The sequence below is a fragment of the Ursus arctos genome, unplaced genomic scaffold (assembly GCF_023065955.2).
Source record: "Ursus arctos isolate Adak ecotype North America unplaced genomic scaffold, UrsArc2.0 scaffold_1, whole genome shotgun sequence".
NCBI classification, from domain to species: Eukaryota; Metazoa; Chordata; class Mammalia; order Carnivora; family Ursidae; genus Ursus; species Ursus arctos.
In genome coordinates, this window is record NW_026622763.1 from 43,045,391 (window position 1) to 43,066,915 (window position 21,525).

Below are 21,525 nucleotides of genomic sequence, written 5' to 3' on the forward strand. Positions count from 1 at the left end.
GAAACAATACTAACAAGTATGATCTAAAATCTGACCCTGTATCTTTAAGTCTCCCATTAAGTGTAATACAAATGGAAATTATACTTGATTTTCATTTCATTCTCTAATCACTAGCAGTTGAACAACAATCTTAAAAGTACTTTGTATATAGGTAAAGTCAAGGTTTTCCCCAAGCTTTGCTTTAGCATATGTACGTTTGGGGGAGCTGTTTAGTGCAATGTGCGTGATTAATTTATAAATATTAAAGAAAGTTGCTACCAAAAATAGGGTATTATTAAGTGGATTACGTGGATTATTTTGATCTTACAAACAAATCTGCAATGTGTCAGGAAGACACTGAGCTTGGTGCCTTCACAGATGTAAATTACACTCTAAACCTCAACGTCCTATGTGGTAGATACCCATCATCACCTTGGTTTTACAGATGACACACCGAGGCCCAGAGAAGTTAAATCATTTATCCTGATCACACAGCTAGAATGGCGTGGAGCGAGGAGTCCCCATTTTCTGAATCCAAGCCTGGTATTCCAATGTTTTTAATGATTTGTGCGAAGCTTCATAAACAAGCAAACAATCCTATATCCAAGTGTTAAGTGAAATGAAAGCTCGTTATTGTTGTTGTTGTTTTAAAGCATATAGACATTTTCATTGTAATGTCAAATTTTCTATCAATCTTGAAATAGTTTATCTTCCCAAGAGGGGAAAAAAGTAGAGAGATTGTCTTATTTTGCTAACATTTCTGATTTCATCAATAGACTTACATTTACTTTATATTTAAACATCCACACAAATTTTGAAATTTACTTTTCTGCACACAAATAAAAGAGGAAAACTTCCATCCTTGTTAAACAAAATTAATTGGAATAATTCTGCTAGAAATAATTATGAAAATGAAAGTGAATATATAGAGGTCTATTTCTTTGTCATTTTGAGGATATATAAAATCTCCACTTTCTCAACACAAAAATAATTTTGTTTCCTAGGCAGCGAATTCTTATGCATTTGATATGTATTTTTTTATTTCATAGAAAGAGAAGTACTAAAGGAAATAACTTTAATAATAAAAGAAAATATATTGAATCTCCCATAACATTAAGAATGTCTTCCCCAGAGATTTTTTCTGCATTCACTTAAAGAAATCATGTTTAAAAAAATCACACAAACACACACAACACAAAGTCAGATCAAGTGATTATGTGATGCCAAAATTAAACCAGGCTATTGAGTTTATAAGCCGAAAATTCCTGCAACTGATTTATATAGGATTATTTTGTTTTATTCTTTGTATTTTTCACAGTATGTCAATCTGGACTTATGTCCTGATGAACAAAGTCATGTCTATGATTTTAAAATAGATCAGATAAAATAGAGTAGTCACTTGGAGGCAGGGTATTGCCATGAAAAGAACATTGTGCTAAGAAGTCAAGCGGATCGGTCTCCAGATCTGAGCTCAGTCACTGCTAACAAGTGACTTAACCTTTTTTTTCTTAAATTTTTTTTTAATATAGATAATAGTTTCTCCTTTCTCATTTATTTTTAGAATGATTCCATTAGATAAAGGACATGAATCATGAAGAGAAACAAATCTTAAATTCTTATAAGTTGCTAGTTAAATGGGCTTTGAATATTGGAGTTATATTATATAATAAGTTTAGTTAACTTTTCTATAGGTGTCATTTCCTCTAGGGAAAATATCAAGGCTGGCTACAAAACAGATTAGAAAATGCTGGTAATCTCTAACTGTTAAAAAAAAAAAAAGCAGTTATTTATATCAAACTCTTTTGGAATGAAAGAAAACGATACTCATCCAATTAAAAGATAGGGTTTTCTGTAATAATTTTGTAAACAGCACAAAAAAAGAACAGCTCTGTGTACAATGATAGTTAAGTGTCTAAGACCAGTCCATAAGCCATGGGAAAAATGCTTCATTTTGCATTCACAACTTGAATATTTTCCTAATAAGGCAGAAATATTAACTGGAATCTGAGAAATTTCACATTTAACATCTTCTAGACTTTAAATACTTTATAATATTTTTAAACCATTTAGAAACCAAAAATATTGAAGTTAAAAAAATTCAAATGAAGAAAAACCCTCTTGGTCGAAGGCCTTTTTAGGTCTATTTCAATGTAAAGTATGCCCTCTGCTGGAAAATGCTATTATAACAATTAGTTGGTAAGTACCTTGTTTATTCAATCTAAGGGCTAAGCTTCATTAGGTAGGATACAAATTGGTTCTTACTTCTATTCCTGCCAGGTAATGTCCCTCCTATTTTCAACCTAGATGTATTTCTCACTCCACAGAATACTTCTCCTTTTTCACCCCTTGCCTCAGGCTGTCATACAGTCTCTTTGCCGAAAAGTGGTTTTGCATTAGAGCCGGAAGCTGTGCAAGGGGCAAGGCCTCTATGCACATTAGGAAAGGAGAAGGGCACCCGCAGATCGCATTCACCTGAGGGCTGTGCTTGCAAGGTCTGCAAATAGTCTAATTTCACCTGTCACCGTACTTTCATGTTTATTCTAGTTCTGACTTTGTGATGCATTTTAGCTTCACCTATTTAGCTATGCCCCTTCACCTGGCTTCATAATTCCCGCAGCCCTAATGATCCCAACACAGGTGCACTTAGGGCACTCCCACAACGACCACATGGGCTTCCTAAGTGTGCTTGCTTTCGTACTACTAATAATACCCTTCCTTTTCTTTCTTTTTTTTTTTCTTCTTTCTTTTTTAGGGTCCTGTCTTTTTCAATAGCTCTTATTGATACTTAAAAATGAACACCAGTTGGGTATTGTCCATATGGAAAAAGCAGGCTTTTTGTGATGAGTACATTTGGGACTAAGACGCATCTTTACCACCCTCTTTCTTTTCCCTTCCTCCTCTAATGTCTCATGGAGATATACTAGCCAAGCTCTTCAAGACCACCAATAAAGTTATTCTGGAATCTTCTCTGACTGTGGGTTCCTTTGAATCTTTCTGTGCTTTTCTGTGGGCTCCTATAATTGGATCAGACACATTGCTAAGACCTCTTGTCTTTTTTTTTTCTAAAATGCAAAGTATCCTAACACTCAAACACTCCTTTTCTTTTGAAATAACTTATCCTTAATCTTTTTTGAGAGGAAATAGATGACTTTTATTTTCAGCTCTATGTATATGGATTTGTGCGTGTGCGCGCACACACACACACACGCTCACATTTTGGTCTGTCAGATTCTGCTCTCCGTGCCAGGGAACATGTGTTCCCGCAGAATGGAGAGAAGCCACCTCCACCCACCTTGCATATTCTCTCCTGGATCCAAGCTTCTAGGAAATGAGTTCCCCAAAGAGAAAAAACTCTCCTAGAGCCACAGGCCCACATGGCTATCCATGGAGCTCCTTGCTCCTGTTTATAGAATGTATACTGCTGAAATGTTTCAGTCAGAATTAAATTTGAATTGTGTGTAAGTAATAGTGTTGGCTTAAATTGTATCATGTATACCCTTTAGCCTTCGGACTTGGGTCTCCATCTATTAAAGATAGCTGTTAGAATACAGGGTTGTGGGGATAACCATGCTGACTGGAGTGACCCAGTCAGTAACAGAGGCCAAAAGTCCCAGAGGGAATCAGCTATGAGTGAAAAGCCAGATGACCACATGGGAAGTGAGTCTTGGCAGTAACAAGGTTTAGGGATGGCAAGATAGAAGGTGAATTGGAAACTTCTTTGGCTGGTAAGCATCCCTCAGAGTTATTCAAGTTAAGCAGGCTTAAGCAAGCGTGAGGAGAGTATGGGGAGAGACACATTTAAGGGGGTGCTGGTAAATACTCAGCAGGGGGCTCGTTGAGGTAAAAACAAACAAAGAAACAAACAAAACAACCCACGTGATTTCAAAGTGTCTGCTAATTTCCATGGTGTAAATATTCCTGCCAGGGCCAATTTCAAGCTACCAGCGTGACATCACGGAGTGGGGCTTGGAAGCAAGGGATGCGTCCGGCTCTGGCAAGTCAGTGCAGCCAGTTCCAGCTCCCAGGGCTATGCAGTGCTCCCAGGAAGGACTCTCCTACGAGCATCATCTGAAATGATCAGGTGCTCATTGTGCTACTATTTCATAACTGTCCAAACAATGAATGATAAACTCTTAAGAGTACTTCTTTCCCTTAGGGAAATCATTTCTGAAAACCATAGAGAAACCCAGTAACTCCCATTGATCCATAAATGCTCCCCTCTAATCATACTGTTCCCCTGCATTTTTGTATCATTTTGCTGTGTTTACTACAGCTGGATTTTGATGTGTTTATTACAGTCTGTAAAGTCTTGTAGACTTTATTTTTCAGAGCAGTTTCAGGTTCACAGCAAAATTGAGTAGAAGTACAGAGACTTTCCTTAAAAGCCCTGCTCCCACACATGCAGAGCCCCCCTCAGGACGCCCCCCACCCCAGACATATTTCGAATCTTCCTACACCTACAGCCTTGCTCGTAGGGCCCAGGCGGTCTGAAATGCTGCCTACCACCTCTGTGCACACACCCAACACAGGACCGGATGAACGGATGTCTCCGCTTCCTCCTTAGGGAGGCTGTCTCTACGTCTTCCTTCCTTCCCAAGTCTTCCCTCCTCATCCTTTAACAGGTTCTCCTTCACTCTGGATAGATAACTGCTTTTCTCCGGGGGCCTGGAACTTGTTTTCTGGAACTGGGTTATATCCTTGAGGGTGAGGGCCATATCCCAGTACTTAGTTCTCTCATTATTAAGACCTGACCAACTCACTCTCTGGCTTCTAGTCCTCATTCACGTGCCAAAATAGAGAAGGTAAGGCCTAAGCATCAAATTAAAATTAAAATTGTCACCTTTGTTAAAATGGTGCTAAAAACAAAACAAAACAAAAAAGTGCTTGAGGTTTGTAGCCATGAAGGGATGTCATGAAAATGAATCCAGAGTGTCTTAGCTACACACCGGAAGATTCTTTCAGTCAAAACACCTATCTCCTCAATCCTGAGACATGAACAATAACCCTCACAGAACTATTAAGCAACTGGAAGTCATATAACTAACCTAGATGGCTCCAGGGAGGTTTTAAATAAAATACAAACCTATATTAACCATTAAATAAAATACAAACCTATATTAACCCTGCAGACATGAGCAGGGACAGCAGCTTCTCTCTCTCTCTCTCTCTCTCGCCGTCTCTCTCTCTTTCTTTTTTTCAGCTCAAATTAATATTTGCCTTTTGAATTGCCTCAGTAGTATTTCTGGTTCCCAAAAATAAATGTAACTAAATTTAGCAAAATATAGAAGTAAAGGATAGTTACCTGAAGTCAAGCCAATCCTGTCATCGTGTGGGTAATTCTGACACAATCTTATGTGCTGCTATATCAATTATCTTTTCCACTAAGGTCTCCAGTGCTATATGGTATTTTTTTTTTCTAGAGATTCTAAAAATCTCTAAATTTCTAGAGGCTGGTGCTATAAAACATTATTCTGGTCCTCAAGTGCAAGGATAAATTTTGTGGCATTTTTACAGAAATTAGTATAGACCAAATCTAAGATTGGACTTTGGTCTATAAAAAGGCAAAACAAAACAACAACAAAAAAAGTGCTATAACAGATTGGGCCAGGGAGAAGGAGGCTGTTTTATAAAGGTCAATTTTTAAACCCCTCCTACAGAACATGATCTATGCAAAATATATCCACAATATATTCCAAAGCATAATGTCACCGGATAAACCTAAGGAGTGGAACATATGGGGGAATATGAAAAAGAAGGTATTAAAGTCTGAAAACAAGCAGGTTGGTAAGCTCATTAGCTGGGGTGGAATTTTAAAATCTTCACGTGAACGAATATATAAATCAAAATATACACATGCATTCACAGTCATGCGCACTGTATATTCACACATGGCACACTCTACAGTTACATTATAATCTTCCACACTGAACAGTGAATTCCATTCTCTTTATAATGTAAAAGCGCCCTCTGCTGGCCAACCTCAGGTACTTGCACTTTCTCGTTTCATAACAGGAAGCTCTAACATAGAATGATAAAAGAAGTCTGGGAGATTTTATGTGAAACTCTGCATCAAAGTAAGTTCATTACAAATAAAAATTTTATTTTATTTTGAATCTCATTTGCTTTACTTTTATTTTATTATAGGGCATTAATTTCTAAAATAGTATAATGTATAGGTCGATGTAAAATAAGTACTTGTTTTTGAGAGAGCAATAATAGCAGATTATTAAATTAAAAGTGATTGTACAATCAATTCTACTGTAAGCCTTCAGAATTAAAATGATCCAGATAACCTACATTTGCAATAGAAGAAAATGAATGTGGCTTTTGTGTCCCTCTGATGTTTTCTAGGGAGCGTGGTCTAGACAAACAGAAACAGCACAGATTTCCAGTATATTCTTGTTAAAAGAGATGACCAGGGACTTTAGCAAGCAGAACTATAATATCCAGCATTAAAATTCTACTAACAGTCTGAGAACTATTCAAATATCCTTTTAGAAATCACTGTGTTAATTTAGAAGAAGGCAAGTTTTAAAAATTGGTGTATCTTCATTATTAACCACCTTTTAATGGGAAGTAGTTGGAAGGAGGAAGGAAGAACAAATACCAGGCCCCGGTGTGGAGGTATGATAAAAGCACTCTCCAGAGCCGCGGACGAGGGAGTCCTGATATATCACCCCAAGGGGGAAGGAGAAATGGGATTAAAATTGCCTTCAGGGCAGGCTACTGTTACTAGTGGTAGTATATCTTACCCATCCAGTGTGTTAAGGAGTCAAAAGGGCTAAAAAACAATACATAAGGACTCTTTGCATTGAAACTATAAATAATTACCATTTGTATGCACCAAGACTATTATGCACTGAAAAAAATATTTTAGAAACTGGTTCAGAAATAAAAATTAGAGGAGTCAATTTAAAATTAGAAATAATTCGAGTCACATTTTTTTCTTCCTGCATATGAAAATTCATATTTATAGAATGTGTGCAGCTTAAGCAATAAGTTTCTTTCAATGCTACTTTGATAGCATTGACTATATTTGAGCTGTATATGAAATCTTAACCCTATATATTAGAATTCAAAATAAAGATTATACATTATCTATACCGGTAAGATACACAAAACAAAATTATGCAAATGCATATCACAGACTATGGGATATTTTCCTCTTTATTTTGACTGTGAATTCTACAAAAGGATGCCCGTATAGGCAAAATCCTTCTACAGTAAATTTTGCAGCAAAAACTTTAATCAAAAGAACACCAGTAACTTTCTCGGGCTAATGGTACTTTCCAAGTTCTTTCTTTCTTTCCATAGCTTTACAGGGTATTTAATTCTTAGTTCTGGAGAGCAATCAGAAAATAGACAAAACACTTGGAATGATCCATAGTGTATCAGCAGTGGCGTCTAAGACCTAAAGCAAAGGAACTACATTTTCATGAATTAGTTACCCTTTGTTATTGCTCTGAAAAGGGCCAGGATGGATTGGACTGTCTGGCTCTCAAGTCCACAGGGAAGTCCACACATCATGAGGATCCTACAGACTAGAAGGTCGTTCAAGTCTGTGAACTGGGTGGGGTCCTCCCATCACTGTACAGTGTACCAGACTTCCACATGTTCTCAGACTCGCGTATGTTAGGAGGCTATAGTTGCATTTACTGTATGACTGTTACTAGCACTTACTGCGACTCTACAGTGACTACTGTTTGACTGACATGCCCATCAGTGGAAAGCCCCATGGGAGCAAGAAGCCACCTCTGTTATGTGCCCCCAGTGTATTTGCAGTCCTGAACACTGAACAGTGCATGTCTGGCATGTAGTAGTTAAATAAATATTTGTTAAATGAAAGAAGCTAAAGGAACAGAGGGCAAATGGGAAGGAGGGAGAGAGCGAACACGGGAGGGGGGAAAACCCTTTCTGTTCTCTAAGGCCATTATTAAGGGCTAGATTTTTTTTTTTTTCACAACATGCAACTTTAAGTTTTGCACTAGTAAGAAAACAGAAAATTTGTAAAGTTTTGCCTTTAATTTTGTTCACTCTGAGACTCAGAATCCTCGTAGATACATAAGCGACAGGCTGACGAGATGCGTGGCTGGCAACCTTTGATGAAAAACCCTCATTCAAGATACAGGATTGTCTGCCAGCTTCAGTCCTGTCTTTGATTCTTTCTAGTGTGGATTTAGAAAATAACCGGTAACCCACAGAGATGTCAGGTATCCTATTAAGGAAGTTTATTAAATTGTGACAAATCCACATTTGGATAGTGACTTTGGCATTCCTGCAGGATCAGGATTTCTGAAAGAAAGCGCAGCTGCTCAAATGAAAAAAAAAAATCCTCTGGAATTCAGGTTTTTGCTATTCTGTGTTAAACCTCACTACTTAGAGTGTGGTCCAGGACCAGCAATACAGCGTCGCCTGGGAGCGCGTGAGAAAGAATGTCAGGCTCCGCACAGGACCTACTGAATCAGAACGCATTTCAGTAAGACCCACTCCTCCCGATGATTCATATACACACCAAAGCTGCAGAAGCATTACGTAAAAAGAAAAAACCCTAAACGAGGCACAAGCCTGAAGAGCTGGCAAACTATAAAACATATTGGTACTATTTATGAGAAAGGATTGCTATCCTATGTGCTTAGATAGTTCACATAAATCAGCAAGAAGAATATGAACACCCTAATAGAAAAATAGATAGGCAATTAGTAACAACAAAAAAGAATACACTTATAGGGGCGCCTGGGTGGCACAGCGGTTAAGCGTCTGCCTTCGGCTCAGGGCGTGATCCTGGTGTTACGGGATCGAGCCCCACATCAGGCTCCTCTGCTATGAGCCTGCTTCTTCCTCTCCCACTCCCCCTGCTTGTGTTCCCTCTCTCGCTGGCTGTCTCTATCTCTGTTCAATAAATAAATAAATAAAATCTTAAAAAAAAAAAAGAATACACTTATAAAAAGGTTTTCCACTAGAAATTTAAAAAAAATCAAATTCAAGTAGCAAAATACCCAGTTGACAAGGCTTGAAAATAATGATATTTTGTAGAAATATCTGTTCTTGGGAAAGAGACTTCAGGGCAATAGGCACTCTCTGATACTATTAAAGGGCACGTAAATTGGCACAAGTTCCTGGAGGGAAATTTGACATTAAGTATCAAATGTCTTAAGATTATAAACATCATTTGATCCAGACGTTCCAAATATGTAATCTGTTTTTTAAGAATTAAATTGAAATATAGATAGGAAGGGAGTTATTCCCAATGTAGAAATTTTTCAACATCCTAAATATTTAACAATTGATTTATTAATTATAGAGCACCCAATGGATGGAACTATTATTAAGTCATTAAAAACCACGCTATAGAAGAGTTTCTAATGAACACAGGAGAAATGCCATTTTGTATAAACATCCACTTATGCAAAAAGATCAGAAGGATAGATACCCAAATGTTAAGAGTAATACATCTACATTGCCGGAGGATGGGTGACTTTTCCTTTGTATGTTTTCACGTTTTCCAAATTTCCTGCAATGCAGTTACATTACATTTCGGAGTAGAAAACAGTAAACTTTAGAAGCACTTGGCTGGCTCAGTCAGTGGAGCATGTGACTCTTGATCTCAGGGTTGTGAGTTCGAGCCCCACATTGGAGATCGAGATTACTTTAAAAAAAAGAGAGAGAGAGAAGGTAGTAAACTTTGCAGTGGTGGGATGAAGTCAGCTTATCTTGGCTCATAAAAGCCAATCGTTAAATTTTCAGGAATTTGTGAGCAGGTTGTTAAGCACAGCCATTTTAAAAATTAAATTATATAAATTTACAGTTAAATAAATTACATGAAAGCAAAAGTAATGAATGCTTAAACTCATCACTTCCTGATCGTGTTCCTGGATTTCACTATTATCTGTGGCGCTGAGGCTGTTTATGCCCCTTGTATCTGCAGAGTGGAGATGCCAACGTGATGACGAGCTCACGCTTCTCTCTTTCCAGCTCAGGGACATGAGGCCGGAGGTTTGACATCAGCTTCAGCGAGAGCTTTTTCTTTGTGAAGATCGGCAAGTACTGGCAGCTCAGGCCTTCCTTTCCTTCCCCCAGAGAGTTACTTCTTAAACAGTTACCAGCACGGCGCAGATTTTTAAAAATTGTTTCTTTTAAATGACTATTTCTTGTGAAAATAGAATGTGGCCCTTTGGTGGGGAGAGGGGAAGAGAGGATTTTCCTGTTGTGAGCAAATTAGGGAGGGGAATGTAATTAAATTAGTTTGATCCTTCCAGGAATGTTTCATATCAAAAAAAGGTGGTCATGGTGGTAAATAGTTCTCTCACCAATTAGTTACTGCAAATCAAGCCAACCCCAGTTTAGCACCTGTCATCTTCCTTTCTACAGCCTTGTGTTTGGTCTCTACAACCCAGCTGAACCTCTCTGAGACATCCCAGTCTATAAAAAAAAGAAAAGATAATGAATGGCTTTTTCATTCTTGGAGCTTGGGATGAATCAAACTAATTCATATATTTGAAAGTACTTTGAAAACTATGAAATATACGGTATGATTATAATATTTATCCCATCACAAAGACCATGGATATCTTCTTATAAAGTAAAATTAGAACCAAATGTATTCCTATTCATAACATATTAATACTGCATTTGTTTTGAAAACATTTTTAGCCACAAAGAATTCTTCTAATTTGAACATTTCTAGAAATATGATTTTAATAAGAGTGCTCACAAAACCTCCAGGCCCAAATTTTCTCCCTGTGTTTCACAGATCCTGATATTGTCAATGCACCAACTGATTTTTCGGGAAGTGGTAATCAGCAAAATAGGTAAACTGTGTGCAGGGTCCAAATACCTGAAACAACAGAAGAATCCACCAAAGACGATTCCAGGGAATCACAATCCTCGTCCCAGCCCTCTCTCTCTGGACTTGGCTGACCTGTGGCTGAAAGAACTGCTTCTTGAACATCAGGGCCATCTCGTTGTGATAAATTCTCAGGCTCTGTGAATAAAGCATCAGAAGTTAACCACAGTGCAGTGCAGACTTGTGGACCGTCTGCATCACTGCAATAGCTCTTCTGAAAAGGAAACAGGAGTTCCTAGTAGACATTTACCTGAATATATTGAAATACTTCAAAATACAGAATGTGAATTGTTAATGCAAGTTTTTACACAATATAAATAGTTATCATTGTTATTTTGAAAACCAAGTGGAGGTTCCTGGTAGAAATTTGTCAGAATATACTTTTATACGTTGACATTTTGAAATGCTAGGAACATATATATTTTTTTAATGACACGTTATTTCTATTTTTAATATGGACACCATGAGTAATTCTTTCCTAGTGATTAAATTTTATCTAAAAAGACTTTATAACAAGTATCATGGTAATCACAAACCAGTCTGATGATTTCCTCTCTGACCATTACTGGTAGGAAGTAAGACACTTATTTAGTGACACAAAGTTATATTTAAGGCTGAATTATGAAAATGCAAATTTGGTGGTGGTTTTTCTTTAGCTTGTGCTCTTGCCATCTTATTCCCTCGCCGTGCGTTCTGCATGAGATGTGCATATGCTTTAATGTCAGCCCAAATTCATGTATTTGGAATATCTGGAGATTTTTTAGGAATTCAATAAAATATTCTATATCCTTCCCTTCCCCTTCCCTCCATTTCCACCACCAGCCTTTCTTCCTTCGACCAACATGCATTGGATGTTTTCTTCTATGTGGGTTACAAAGAAAAATAAGAGTTTCTGTCCTCCTGAGGCCATAATCTATCAGAGGAGACCAATTCCATAAATAAAGTTTCTTGAAGTATCATTGTGGATTAACCCATCTCAAGAATAAAGGGAAAGTTTGTCCTGCGTGCAGAGAATTTCCCGAAGAAAATTGTTGTGTCTTTGGCTCTGTTGTTGGTGAAGACAACTTGATAGTGTTTGCAGGCATGCATTCAGTATGTTTGGGGTTTATCTATACTCAGAATTGTCCATTTATTTGTGCTTATCATATAAACGCTATGGAAATGTTGAATCATTAAATCCTCAAAATAGCCTTAGGTAATAGTATTTTCCCCACTTCACAGAGGAGCAAACTGAGGCACAGAGAGGGCAAGTACCTGTTCAAAGCCACACATCCACGGAAGTAAAAGAGCCAGGATTCAATAAGCATCAGGATTGGGAGCCCAGGCTGCTGGATCAGTCAGCTCAGGCCACAAGAACAAAACACCAGAGATGGAATAACTCAAGCCAGATAATTTTATTTTCTCATAGTGCTGGAGATTGCAAGTCCCCGATCAACGTGCCAGCAGGACTGGTGTCTGGTAGGCACTCTCTCCTAGGGTGCAGAACGCCACCTTCTCACTGCGTCCTCACATGGTGAAGAGAGAGACAGAGATCTCTTTCTCTTCTCATAAAGCCACAGTCCTATCAGATCAGGGCTCACCCTTCCGACCTCATTGCACCTTAATTACCTCCTTGGAGGCCCCATCCCCCAGAAACAGTTACATTAGGGATTAGGGCTTCAGCATATGAATTTTGGGGAAACACAACTTTGTCCATAGTAACTCCTAACCACAAGAACGATCACAGCTAACTTTATTCCGGTCATTAAGACCTACCAGAAAAATGTTTAGATTCCCATAAAAAGAGGTACAGTTCAGCAAACAAAATTTCAATCCCAACCCCTCGGATTGGATTTTCTGAGAAATGAAAAAATAAGCCCTGCTTTTTAGGATGAGTGGGTCAGGAGCAGCCTCCCTGTGGGTGGGGTGGTGGGGGGTACATGGATGCTGCCCCAGCTGGGGACTGGAGTTTTCCTTCCAATCCTCGAAGGAAGCTCAGAGATCTCTTTCCACTCTGCTCCCTGCCATCAGAGAAGCCCTCATAACTGGGTCAATGCCCATCATCACTCCCTTTGGTAGAATGAGGGAGAAGCCTCAACTAGGTGAGGACCCTGCTACGGGACCAGAAAGGGGGATGGATAATTGGTACTCCCTTTTTTTCTTTCCACAAGGCCTTTCCCCCTTTTATAAAGGGCTTGGCCTTGGCCAGCCAGGTTGTGTGCGTGGGCTGGGAAAATGTGGATAAACTAGTCCCTAAGCCATTCAGAAACAGACACAAAAAGACCGAATAATAACACAAATTTATGGCAGACAGTAAAGAAAGTGAAGAGGAAAGCGGGAGAGTACAGATCTATGTGATGACGTGTGTTACAATGTAGATACGTATTACCTGGGATTTACTATATTTACGCTACCTGCATTGCTCTTGTTCAAAGAATTATAATTTTTCAAATTACATTAAACTTCTAGAAGCGCCTTCGTGGCCCGGTCGGCTGTGTCCGACTCTTGATCTTGGCTCATGTGTTGATCTCAGGGTGTGGAGCTGGAGCCCTGCATTGGACTCCATGCTGGGCATGAAGCCTACTAAAACAAACAACCTTCTAACAAAGCATCTTGTGAAGAGGAACTGAAAAGTATTTTAGAAAGAGGGACGCCTGGGTGGCTCAGTGTGTTGAGCAACTCCTGGTTTCCGCTCAGGTCATGATCTCTGGGTCCTAGGATTGGCCGCATGGCGGTCTGTGCTCAGCATGGAGTCCGCTTGTCCCTCTTCCTCCCCCAAGCTCCTCCCCCTACTTGCTCTCTCTTTCTCTCTCAAATAAATGAATAAAAATCTTTAAAATACATATATTGTAGAAGGAAATATGGCCAGCCATGTTGTCTATGTCAGGAGAATCTAGACAACACTTTGGAGCAGATCTTCTAGACTCCATCCTAAACAAGTGTGCCACCGTATACAACTGTAAAATGGGTGGGTACCCTCGAATTTGAGGGACAGATATGACAAGGTCTTGCGACCTGAAAGGCCACCTTTCTAATGTCCCTTATTACACTGAGACCAAAATTTCCCAGGGAACAGCAATAAAAAAAAAATCTAGACTGCAACCATTTTCTCTTTGAAATTTAAGCCCTTAGATGTTTGTCATGGATGGAAATGGTTCCATGAGGTCCTGAAAGGAAACTCATCATGGGGGTGTGTGTGTGTGTGTGTGTGTGTGTGTGTGTGTATTTAACTACTGGGCAAAATTAAGCTATTTCATAAATAATATAGAATAAAAAATAATGTGCTATTAATTTTAATAATTCCGTAACTTTTTTATTTTGCACAAGCAACTTAGAAAAGTGCTTATCGTGTTTCTTATTCCACTAGAAAGTGGTTTGTGGCAACAGGGCCTTTGTGGATCTCATTGAAGTCTGTATCTGCAGCATTTGCAACAGCGAGTGTGGCACTCATCGCACGTTGTTCGGTGAATGAATGACGGGATGACTGGATGAACAGAAGTAGTGGAGTAAGCTTGAAGTGATTGTAGTGTATTTAAATCATTCCTTACCAATTATTTAAATCATTCCTTACCAATTAAATCATTCCTTACCAAACCATTGGATGGAGTCCAATGCAGGGCTCCAGCTCCGCACCCTGAGATCGAGAGTCGGACACAGCCGACCGGGCCACGAAGGTGCCTCTAGAAGTTTAATCTAATTTTAAAAATTATAATTCTTTGAACAAGAGCAATGCAGGTAGCATAAATATAGTAAATCCCAGTAAATCCCAGCTACTGTCACTTTGCCTTACATATGAGATTTTTGAAAACAAGATACATACCCCGAAAAGAAAAATAAGATGGCAGTTTATATTAGATTTACAAATAATATATGTGAAAGGGCTCTAAAATGTTACTTTTATTATTATAAATTGAAGGACCAAAAAAGAAACCTCACAGGAAGTAATATTGAGATATGTTGGTAATCACAGGCCTTCTATCAGATGTTTAATAAATTCCTTAAAAATTGTTAGGGATGACCAGAAGACTAGCAGCACAGCTGTAATAACCACTAGAATATTTTCTTCCAATGTATTGGTTATCTCATCAATGTATAAATTATTTTGATAAAAATTTTAGGTAATCATCTTGTTTTCAATATAAGATGACTAGTGGAAAGAATGTTAGACTAGGAGTCAGCTGCCAGTATATAGATATATAAAGCTGCCAATAGCCCAGTGTGCTGAATTTTGTGATCTTTGGTAAGTTAATCTTTTCCCAGGCAACAGTTTCCTCATTTGTAAAGGTGAAAAAAAATAGATGATTTCTCAAATCACTTCCAATTTTGAAATTTTGATTCTCAATATCTTAGTGTTTGGCATTGTGTCCACAGGCTTCATCAAACTCTCAATCACTAGGGAAAATGTACAAACTCTTTTTAAAAGTAGAATTAGGGGCTCCTGGGTGGCACAGCTGTTAAGCGTCTGCCTTCGGCTCAGGGTGTGATCCTGGCGCTGTGGGATCGAGCCCCACATCAGGCTCCTGTGCTATGAGCCTGCTTCTTCCTCTCCCACTCCTCCTACTTGTGTTCCCTCTCTCACTGGCTGTCTCTATCTCTGTCGAATAAATGGATAAAATCTTTAAAAAAAAAAAGTAGAATTAGATATACCTGCATTGCTTTCAAAGCAAGTGGTGCCTGTTAGCTCTTGGACAAGGGCGTGGTTTTCTGTTTGCCTCAGAACAGTCAGAAATTCAGAAAACCAGTTTTCTTTCTGCACGATCCTTCTCAGTAGCTCTCTTACACCTGATTCATTTCCATTGCTTTCTGCAGCAGAAATCTGTTTTAAGAGAAAAGCAGAATTAAGAAGATCACCCATCTTCTGAACAATTTTAAACAGGAGCTAGCCTTTTTAAAAAATGAGCAATCAAGCATAAATATTAGTAAAGGCTTATATTCCACCACGAAAGGAAAGAACAATGTCACTTGCAGAAATTCTGGATTGTAGTGGGGAGCAAATCTCTGGGTCAAGCCCCATTTTAAAAGCCACAAAGATATTCAAAACTGACACTTAGGAAGAAGGTTCTCCCTTGGCCATTCTGAATAACGGGGACAAGAGAAAGTGTCTTTCATTTCTTGTTCTGTTCTGTTCATTTGCATCAATTTCTTTCCATGTATCTAGAGCTTGCTATTTCTTTTCAACTGATGGAGTCTATAGATAGGAAGCCAAATATTTCTTACCTGACTCCTCTTTCTTGACTATCACTTCTATGAAGTAATTACTATCACAAGATTTATAGTCTTGTTTACTTAGTATTTGCAACATGTATTAATGACTATATCATTTTCTTAAATTTGCATTTAAGATTATGAGACAAATTTATTTCTACATATATTCCTTTCTTAAGGTATGGGGCAGAATTATTTCTCTATCTATTCATTACAACTTTTAGCCTTCCTTTGATTTCTCTTTTAAACCAGCAAAGCATTTTAAATGTGGACCATTTGTGTAATCATTATCACAGGGCATTTCCCAGTTCTTAATATGGCACGAAACATTTGGAGAAAAGACTAATGCAAGCCCCATTTCGACCACAAAGAAATGAGACAGGGCATCACCAGCCTGCTGTGCCTTTAGGAAAGCCTTCATCCCTCTGGGCTTCTGCTTCTGCGTGGGCAAAATGAAGCAACTGAAAAGAAATTTGGGGGCTTTTTCCCTCTACCTGCACATTGGGCACACCTGGGGAGCTTTAAAAACACTCATGTCTGGGATCTACCCCCAAGAAGTCTGACTTATTTTGACTGTGTTGGGAAGCCAGAATTTTTTTAAGGCTCTCATGATTCTCAGCAGCAGCTTAGATGAGAAATACTAGATTTACCTCTTCTCAAAGGTCCTTCTGAGTATGTGTCCACCTCCTACATGGATAATCTGGGTTGTTAGCTAGATTAATTGTTTCCTATTAAATTTGTGTATTTTCTAGTCCTATAAATGCAGCCTATAACTTTTTAGCGTCAGGTGTTTGTTTGCATTTTTGGAACAGTGTCTGACACAAATTTAGTGTTAGTTATTATTATGGATGACTGAAGAAAGCATCTACCGTTATAAACCCTTCACCAGTGGACACGATTTAGTACAGAAGTATGAAGCATGATTTCTACCCAGTGGGCACGTTTGTCTTACTAGATAATAGTTAATAATGTCATTATAAATGCTTTGCACCTATTAACCCAGAAACCCTGAAGGAGGAGCCGATATTAACCCACTTTGCAGACCAGAAGTCTAAGGCGCAGAGAATTCCGGTTACCTCCCTGAAGCCACGAAGCTGGTAAATGGCAGAAGGAAAATTTCATCCCAGGAATTGACTTCAGAGGCCGAATGCTGCCTTGCTGAGCTATAATTAGAGCTACTAATTGTCTCCAATTTTAAGCACATTTTCTGACAAGAAATGGGTAAGATGACTACTGGACTTAATAAAATTTAGGTGATTTCACAGCATTTTCTAAGCAGATTCTTGCTCATTTCCTACCTTTCGTCTAACTTCATTCATCTCCTCATGGAGACTTTTTGTCTTCTCCGGCGTTTGTAACATCTTTATTATTATCTGCTGACTTAAACCATAGTTGCTAAAGACATTTAGTAAGACTGGTTTGAGCACCTTCTTTTAACTCAACCATTCCTATTTGTAATTACCTCACTCTTTAATCACCTTTAAATCCATCTGACAGAAGTCATCAGAAAGCATTTCTCTAAAAAGAGTAAGTGAGGCACGGTAATGAATATTCTCACTAAAAACCTAATTATATTATAGGCACTAAATTTTCTTCCACTATTAAGCAGTTAAGTTGATTTTAACTGTAGGATTACATTTGTCAAGGTTGCTTTGTCCTTATTGAGTTCAGCATTTGAGGATCATGATATCATTATTTCCTACGAGTGTTTTTATTATTTGAACAGTGGAACTACCTATAACACCTGTGCAATTTTTGCAGCTTCATCAAGATTCTGAATTTTTAAGAAGTCTTCTGAGTTTGGGTGCTAGAAAGTAGCATCAGTTCCCTTTGAAACATATATCTATATATATGTATGTATGTATTATATGTATATATGTATATATATTAAGTAAATATGCATATATTTACTTAATCTGTTCTCCTGAAACATACTAGAGACATTAGATCCCAATATTAAACTTGATTATGGAAATTCTTTTTTTTTTTTTTTTTTAAGATTTTATCTATTTATGTGACAGAGAGACAGCCAGAGAGAGAGGGAACACAGCAGGGGAGAGGGAGAGGGAGAAGCAGGCTCCCAGCTGAGGAGCCCGATGTGGGCCTCGATCCTGGAACCCCGGAATCACGCCCTGAGCCGAAGGCAGACACTTAAGGACTGCGCTACCCAGGCGCCCCTGATTATGGAAATTCTTGAGAGGTATTTAGACTTGAGACTTCAACAGGACATGTGATGATTCTCATTCATGTTCCTCCCCTACTGAATATTTTCTCTAAATATGAAGTTTAAAAATATTTATGATACATTGTTAACTAATTTATGGAATAGAAAATAAATATGAATTTGTGGGTAATACAATTACATGCTTTCACATTCTAAATTCTTTGATCTATGTTTTTTCTTTCCAACAGAAATCAGTAAACAATGATATTTCCATTAAGCAATGGCTTGCCGACAAAATTGTTTGAGAAAAATATTTTCTCTCCTTCATAAAAACCTTAGATAACTATTTAAATATAATGGTGATTTTTTAACACAGCAGAGCTCAGGAAGCAAAACTCATGTTAAAAACAAAGAATTTTTAAAAAGCTAGTTCCTCATAGGAAGAGAGGAAAAAATAAAACAAGACAAAATCAGAGAGGGAGACAAACCATAGGAGACTCTTAATCATAGGAAACAAACTGAGGGTTGCTGGAGGGGAGATGGGTGAGGGGATGGGGTAACTGGGTGATGGACATTAGGGAGGGCACGTGATGTAATGAGCACTGGCTGTTATATAAGACTGATGAATAACCGACCTCTACCCCTGAAACCAATAATACATTGTATGTTAATTAATTGAATTTAAATTTTAAAAAAATTGTTTTAAAAAGAGAAAAAAAAACTAGTTCCCCATTAAAGTTAATGTGTTTCTAAATGAATATGTATCATTACATTGATATAACTAATTTCTTATTAGTATTTTTTCTTGCTAATAAAATTCTTACACATACTAATTTACCTGATAATACAATGAGCTGGGGGAGACTGACTCAGGTTCTCAGCGTCACGTAAGGACAACTGGACTTGATTTCTAGCTGGACTCAACATAGTATCTCTTGTTCTCCTATGTAAATGAAAGGTATATGGGGTCTTCCTGGACTCTGGATGTTTAATGCTTTGAACTGGCCAGGACTGAAACATGCACCTCTCTTCAGCTGTTCAGACTGATATTAAGACACTGTGGAAATGTATATATGGTCACCTCTTTTCCAGAGTTCATGGCCGTCAAAGTCAATGGATGTGCCAAGAGGTCACTAAGAATCCTAAAATAAAAGCAGGTCAGTACAGGGGCAGCCCTTTTCTATTAGGGATCATTATATTATAGTGATCTATAAAGCGATTCTTATATTTATCATTGACTCTCCAGTATTTACAATAGTGCCTTGCATATGCTAGACATTAACTATTTATTAGAAGAACAAATACTGATCAACACTACAACGTAAGCTCCATGAAAGCACAGACAGTATCGGCATTATTATCCAGTCTCTTCACCACTGGCATGGTGTCTGCCACAAGATGTCACTCCATAAATTTAAACCAAATGAATGCACAGTCAATCCGTTAAATAAGTTTCTTTGGGTACTTGCTGGACACAAAGCTAAATCTAGGATCATTTCCAGAGGCTCTGATGTATGAAGGGCAGGGGTTGCAGGGATGGACACGAGAATCATAAACTAAAATGACAGACCAAGTAGAAAATGTCTACTAGAAAACAGGAAAATAATTAAAATAAAATATTTTCTACAAGTCCTGCCTTCTTAAGTCAAATATTACGTTAGGCTGTCAAAAAAGCCAATTTGGAGATCTTATGTCCATCATCCATCCATTTCCAAATGCCTGGCAGGGGAAGGCATGACATCATGTGTTCTTACCCCTTATCCCTTATCCCAGGCAACTTTCTGGAAATAAATTCGATCAATCAGTTAATACTTATTAGTACCAGTTTTAGACCTAGTCCTGGCTTGGTTTCTAAAGATGAAAGACATAGTTTTTCCTTGGCATCACAGTTTAATCCAGGGGGTTTAAGCAGATCCCAGTTTCAATATGGGTGATTTACCTAAATCTCTGAAACTTTAAATTCATAAGGAATTGTAACCAAATGACTGATGATAAAAGTCATCATCATCATCATCATATCAAAACAACTCTTTATTATTATTATTATTTATTAAAAAGCTTTTTCATAAACATGATTTCTCATTTGTATTCACTAAAGTACCGTGAGTGAGAAGAGACATTATGTCCACTTTCATGGGTAAATTTAAGATTAAGGAACTTAAATAACTTGACCCAAAGTAACACATAGAGTAAGAAACAAACATAGATCTCAAATCCAGGTTTTCCCATGCCAAATTCTCATGTTTTTCCCCAGTACGTTTTGCTGTTTTGAGGTAAAAATTCATCAATACCCCCATATCAATATAGATTCTTCTAAACCTAGTGCTTGTTTCCCACTGTCTCTGATAGCTTATTTTCCATTGTCTTCGACAGCTTTGATGACACATGTAAAATGATGTGTAGACATGACTCCAGAATCTCACAGAGACACTATTCCTCCTCAGAAAGCTTCAAATGTGTAGCTCCTCCATCTTTCAGAGCCTCTTTTGAAATATGAATCTGAGGGACAGTTTGGGTTGCTTTGGCTTTAACTGCTACCCAGTACATAAATGTCCCTTTACTCTACATCTTCTTTGTGTCAGATCCCTTGCATTACTGCTAGCTGCCTCCACGCTTGCCAGAATCAAGAACTTGGATAAAATCTAGCTGGCGGAAATTCAATCCAGGCAAGACAAAAGTGATGCTGATAGGCAGAAGTATTTAGAGTAAATAAGGAGAAGTGCTGTTTCGCTGGCAATCGGGACATCATACCCACCAAACATAAACAGCTTTGTGGTGTTACTGGACTCTGTTGCTTCTGGACTTCCTAACAGCTACTGTGGCTGGAAATGCCATCTTCCATCTCCAGCTGGCTTGAAGGCTGCATACTGTCTTCCAAATTAAGATTCTGCCACAGTGATGTACACATTTGTCATATCCAGCTGGACTACTATAATGCGTTCTAGCTGGTTCTCAATACACAAAACTACATAAACGTTACAGACAACAGTGCAAAGTAATTTACTTGTTGGGAAAACCAGCCATCAAAATTAGATGCATGCTTGGGTCTTTGGACAGTCCCTATGGCTGTCAAGTCTACAAAGGACTATTAACTTTAGTCACTAAAGACCAAGTTACAGCACAGGCTAATGTGAGGCCAATGTCCAAACTTTGTAATGAAGATACAAACAACTGATGAATCTGAAAGAAAGAAAGAAAGAAAGAAAGAAAGAAAGAAAGAAAGAAAGAGAAAGAAAGAACGAAAGAAAGAAAGAAAGAAAGAGAAAAAGAAGGAGGAAGAAAGAAAATGTCAGAATCATAGCATGTTAGACAAAGCTTTTGACTTTTACTCATGGGTTTGTTTATTTGCCTACAT

At 38.1% G+C, this 21,525-nt stretch overlaps 1 protein-coding gene across 1 annotated transcript in view; it reads right to left on the minus strand.

Moving 5' to 3' along the window:
• Window positions 1-21,525, minus strand: part of IFIH1 (interferon induced with helicase C domain 1) — a 54,372-nt gene that overhangs the window by 31,087 nt on the left and 1,760 nt on the right. The window contains exons 2-3 of the mRNA XM_026492675.4: window positions 15,449-15,617; window positions 10,814-10,960 (exon numbers count right to left, since the gene is read on the minus strand). Coding sequence (XP_026348460.1) covers window positions 10,814-10,960; window positions 15,449-15,617 — 316 coding nt within the window. The remainder of the gene's footprint in view (window positions 1-10,813; window positions 10,961-15,448; window positions 15,618-21,525) is intronic.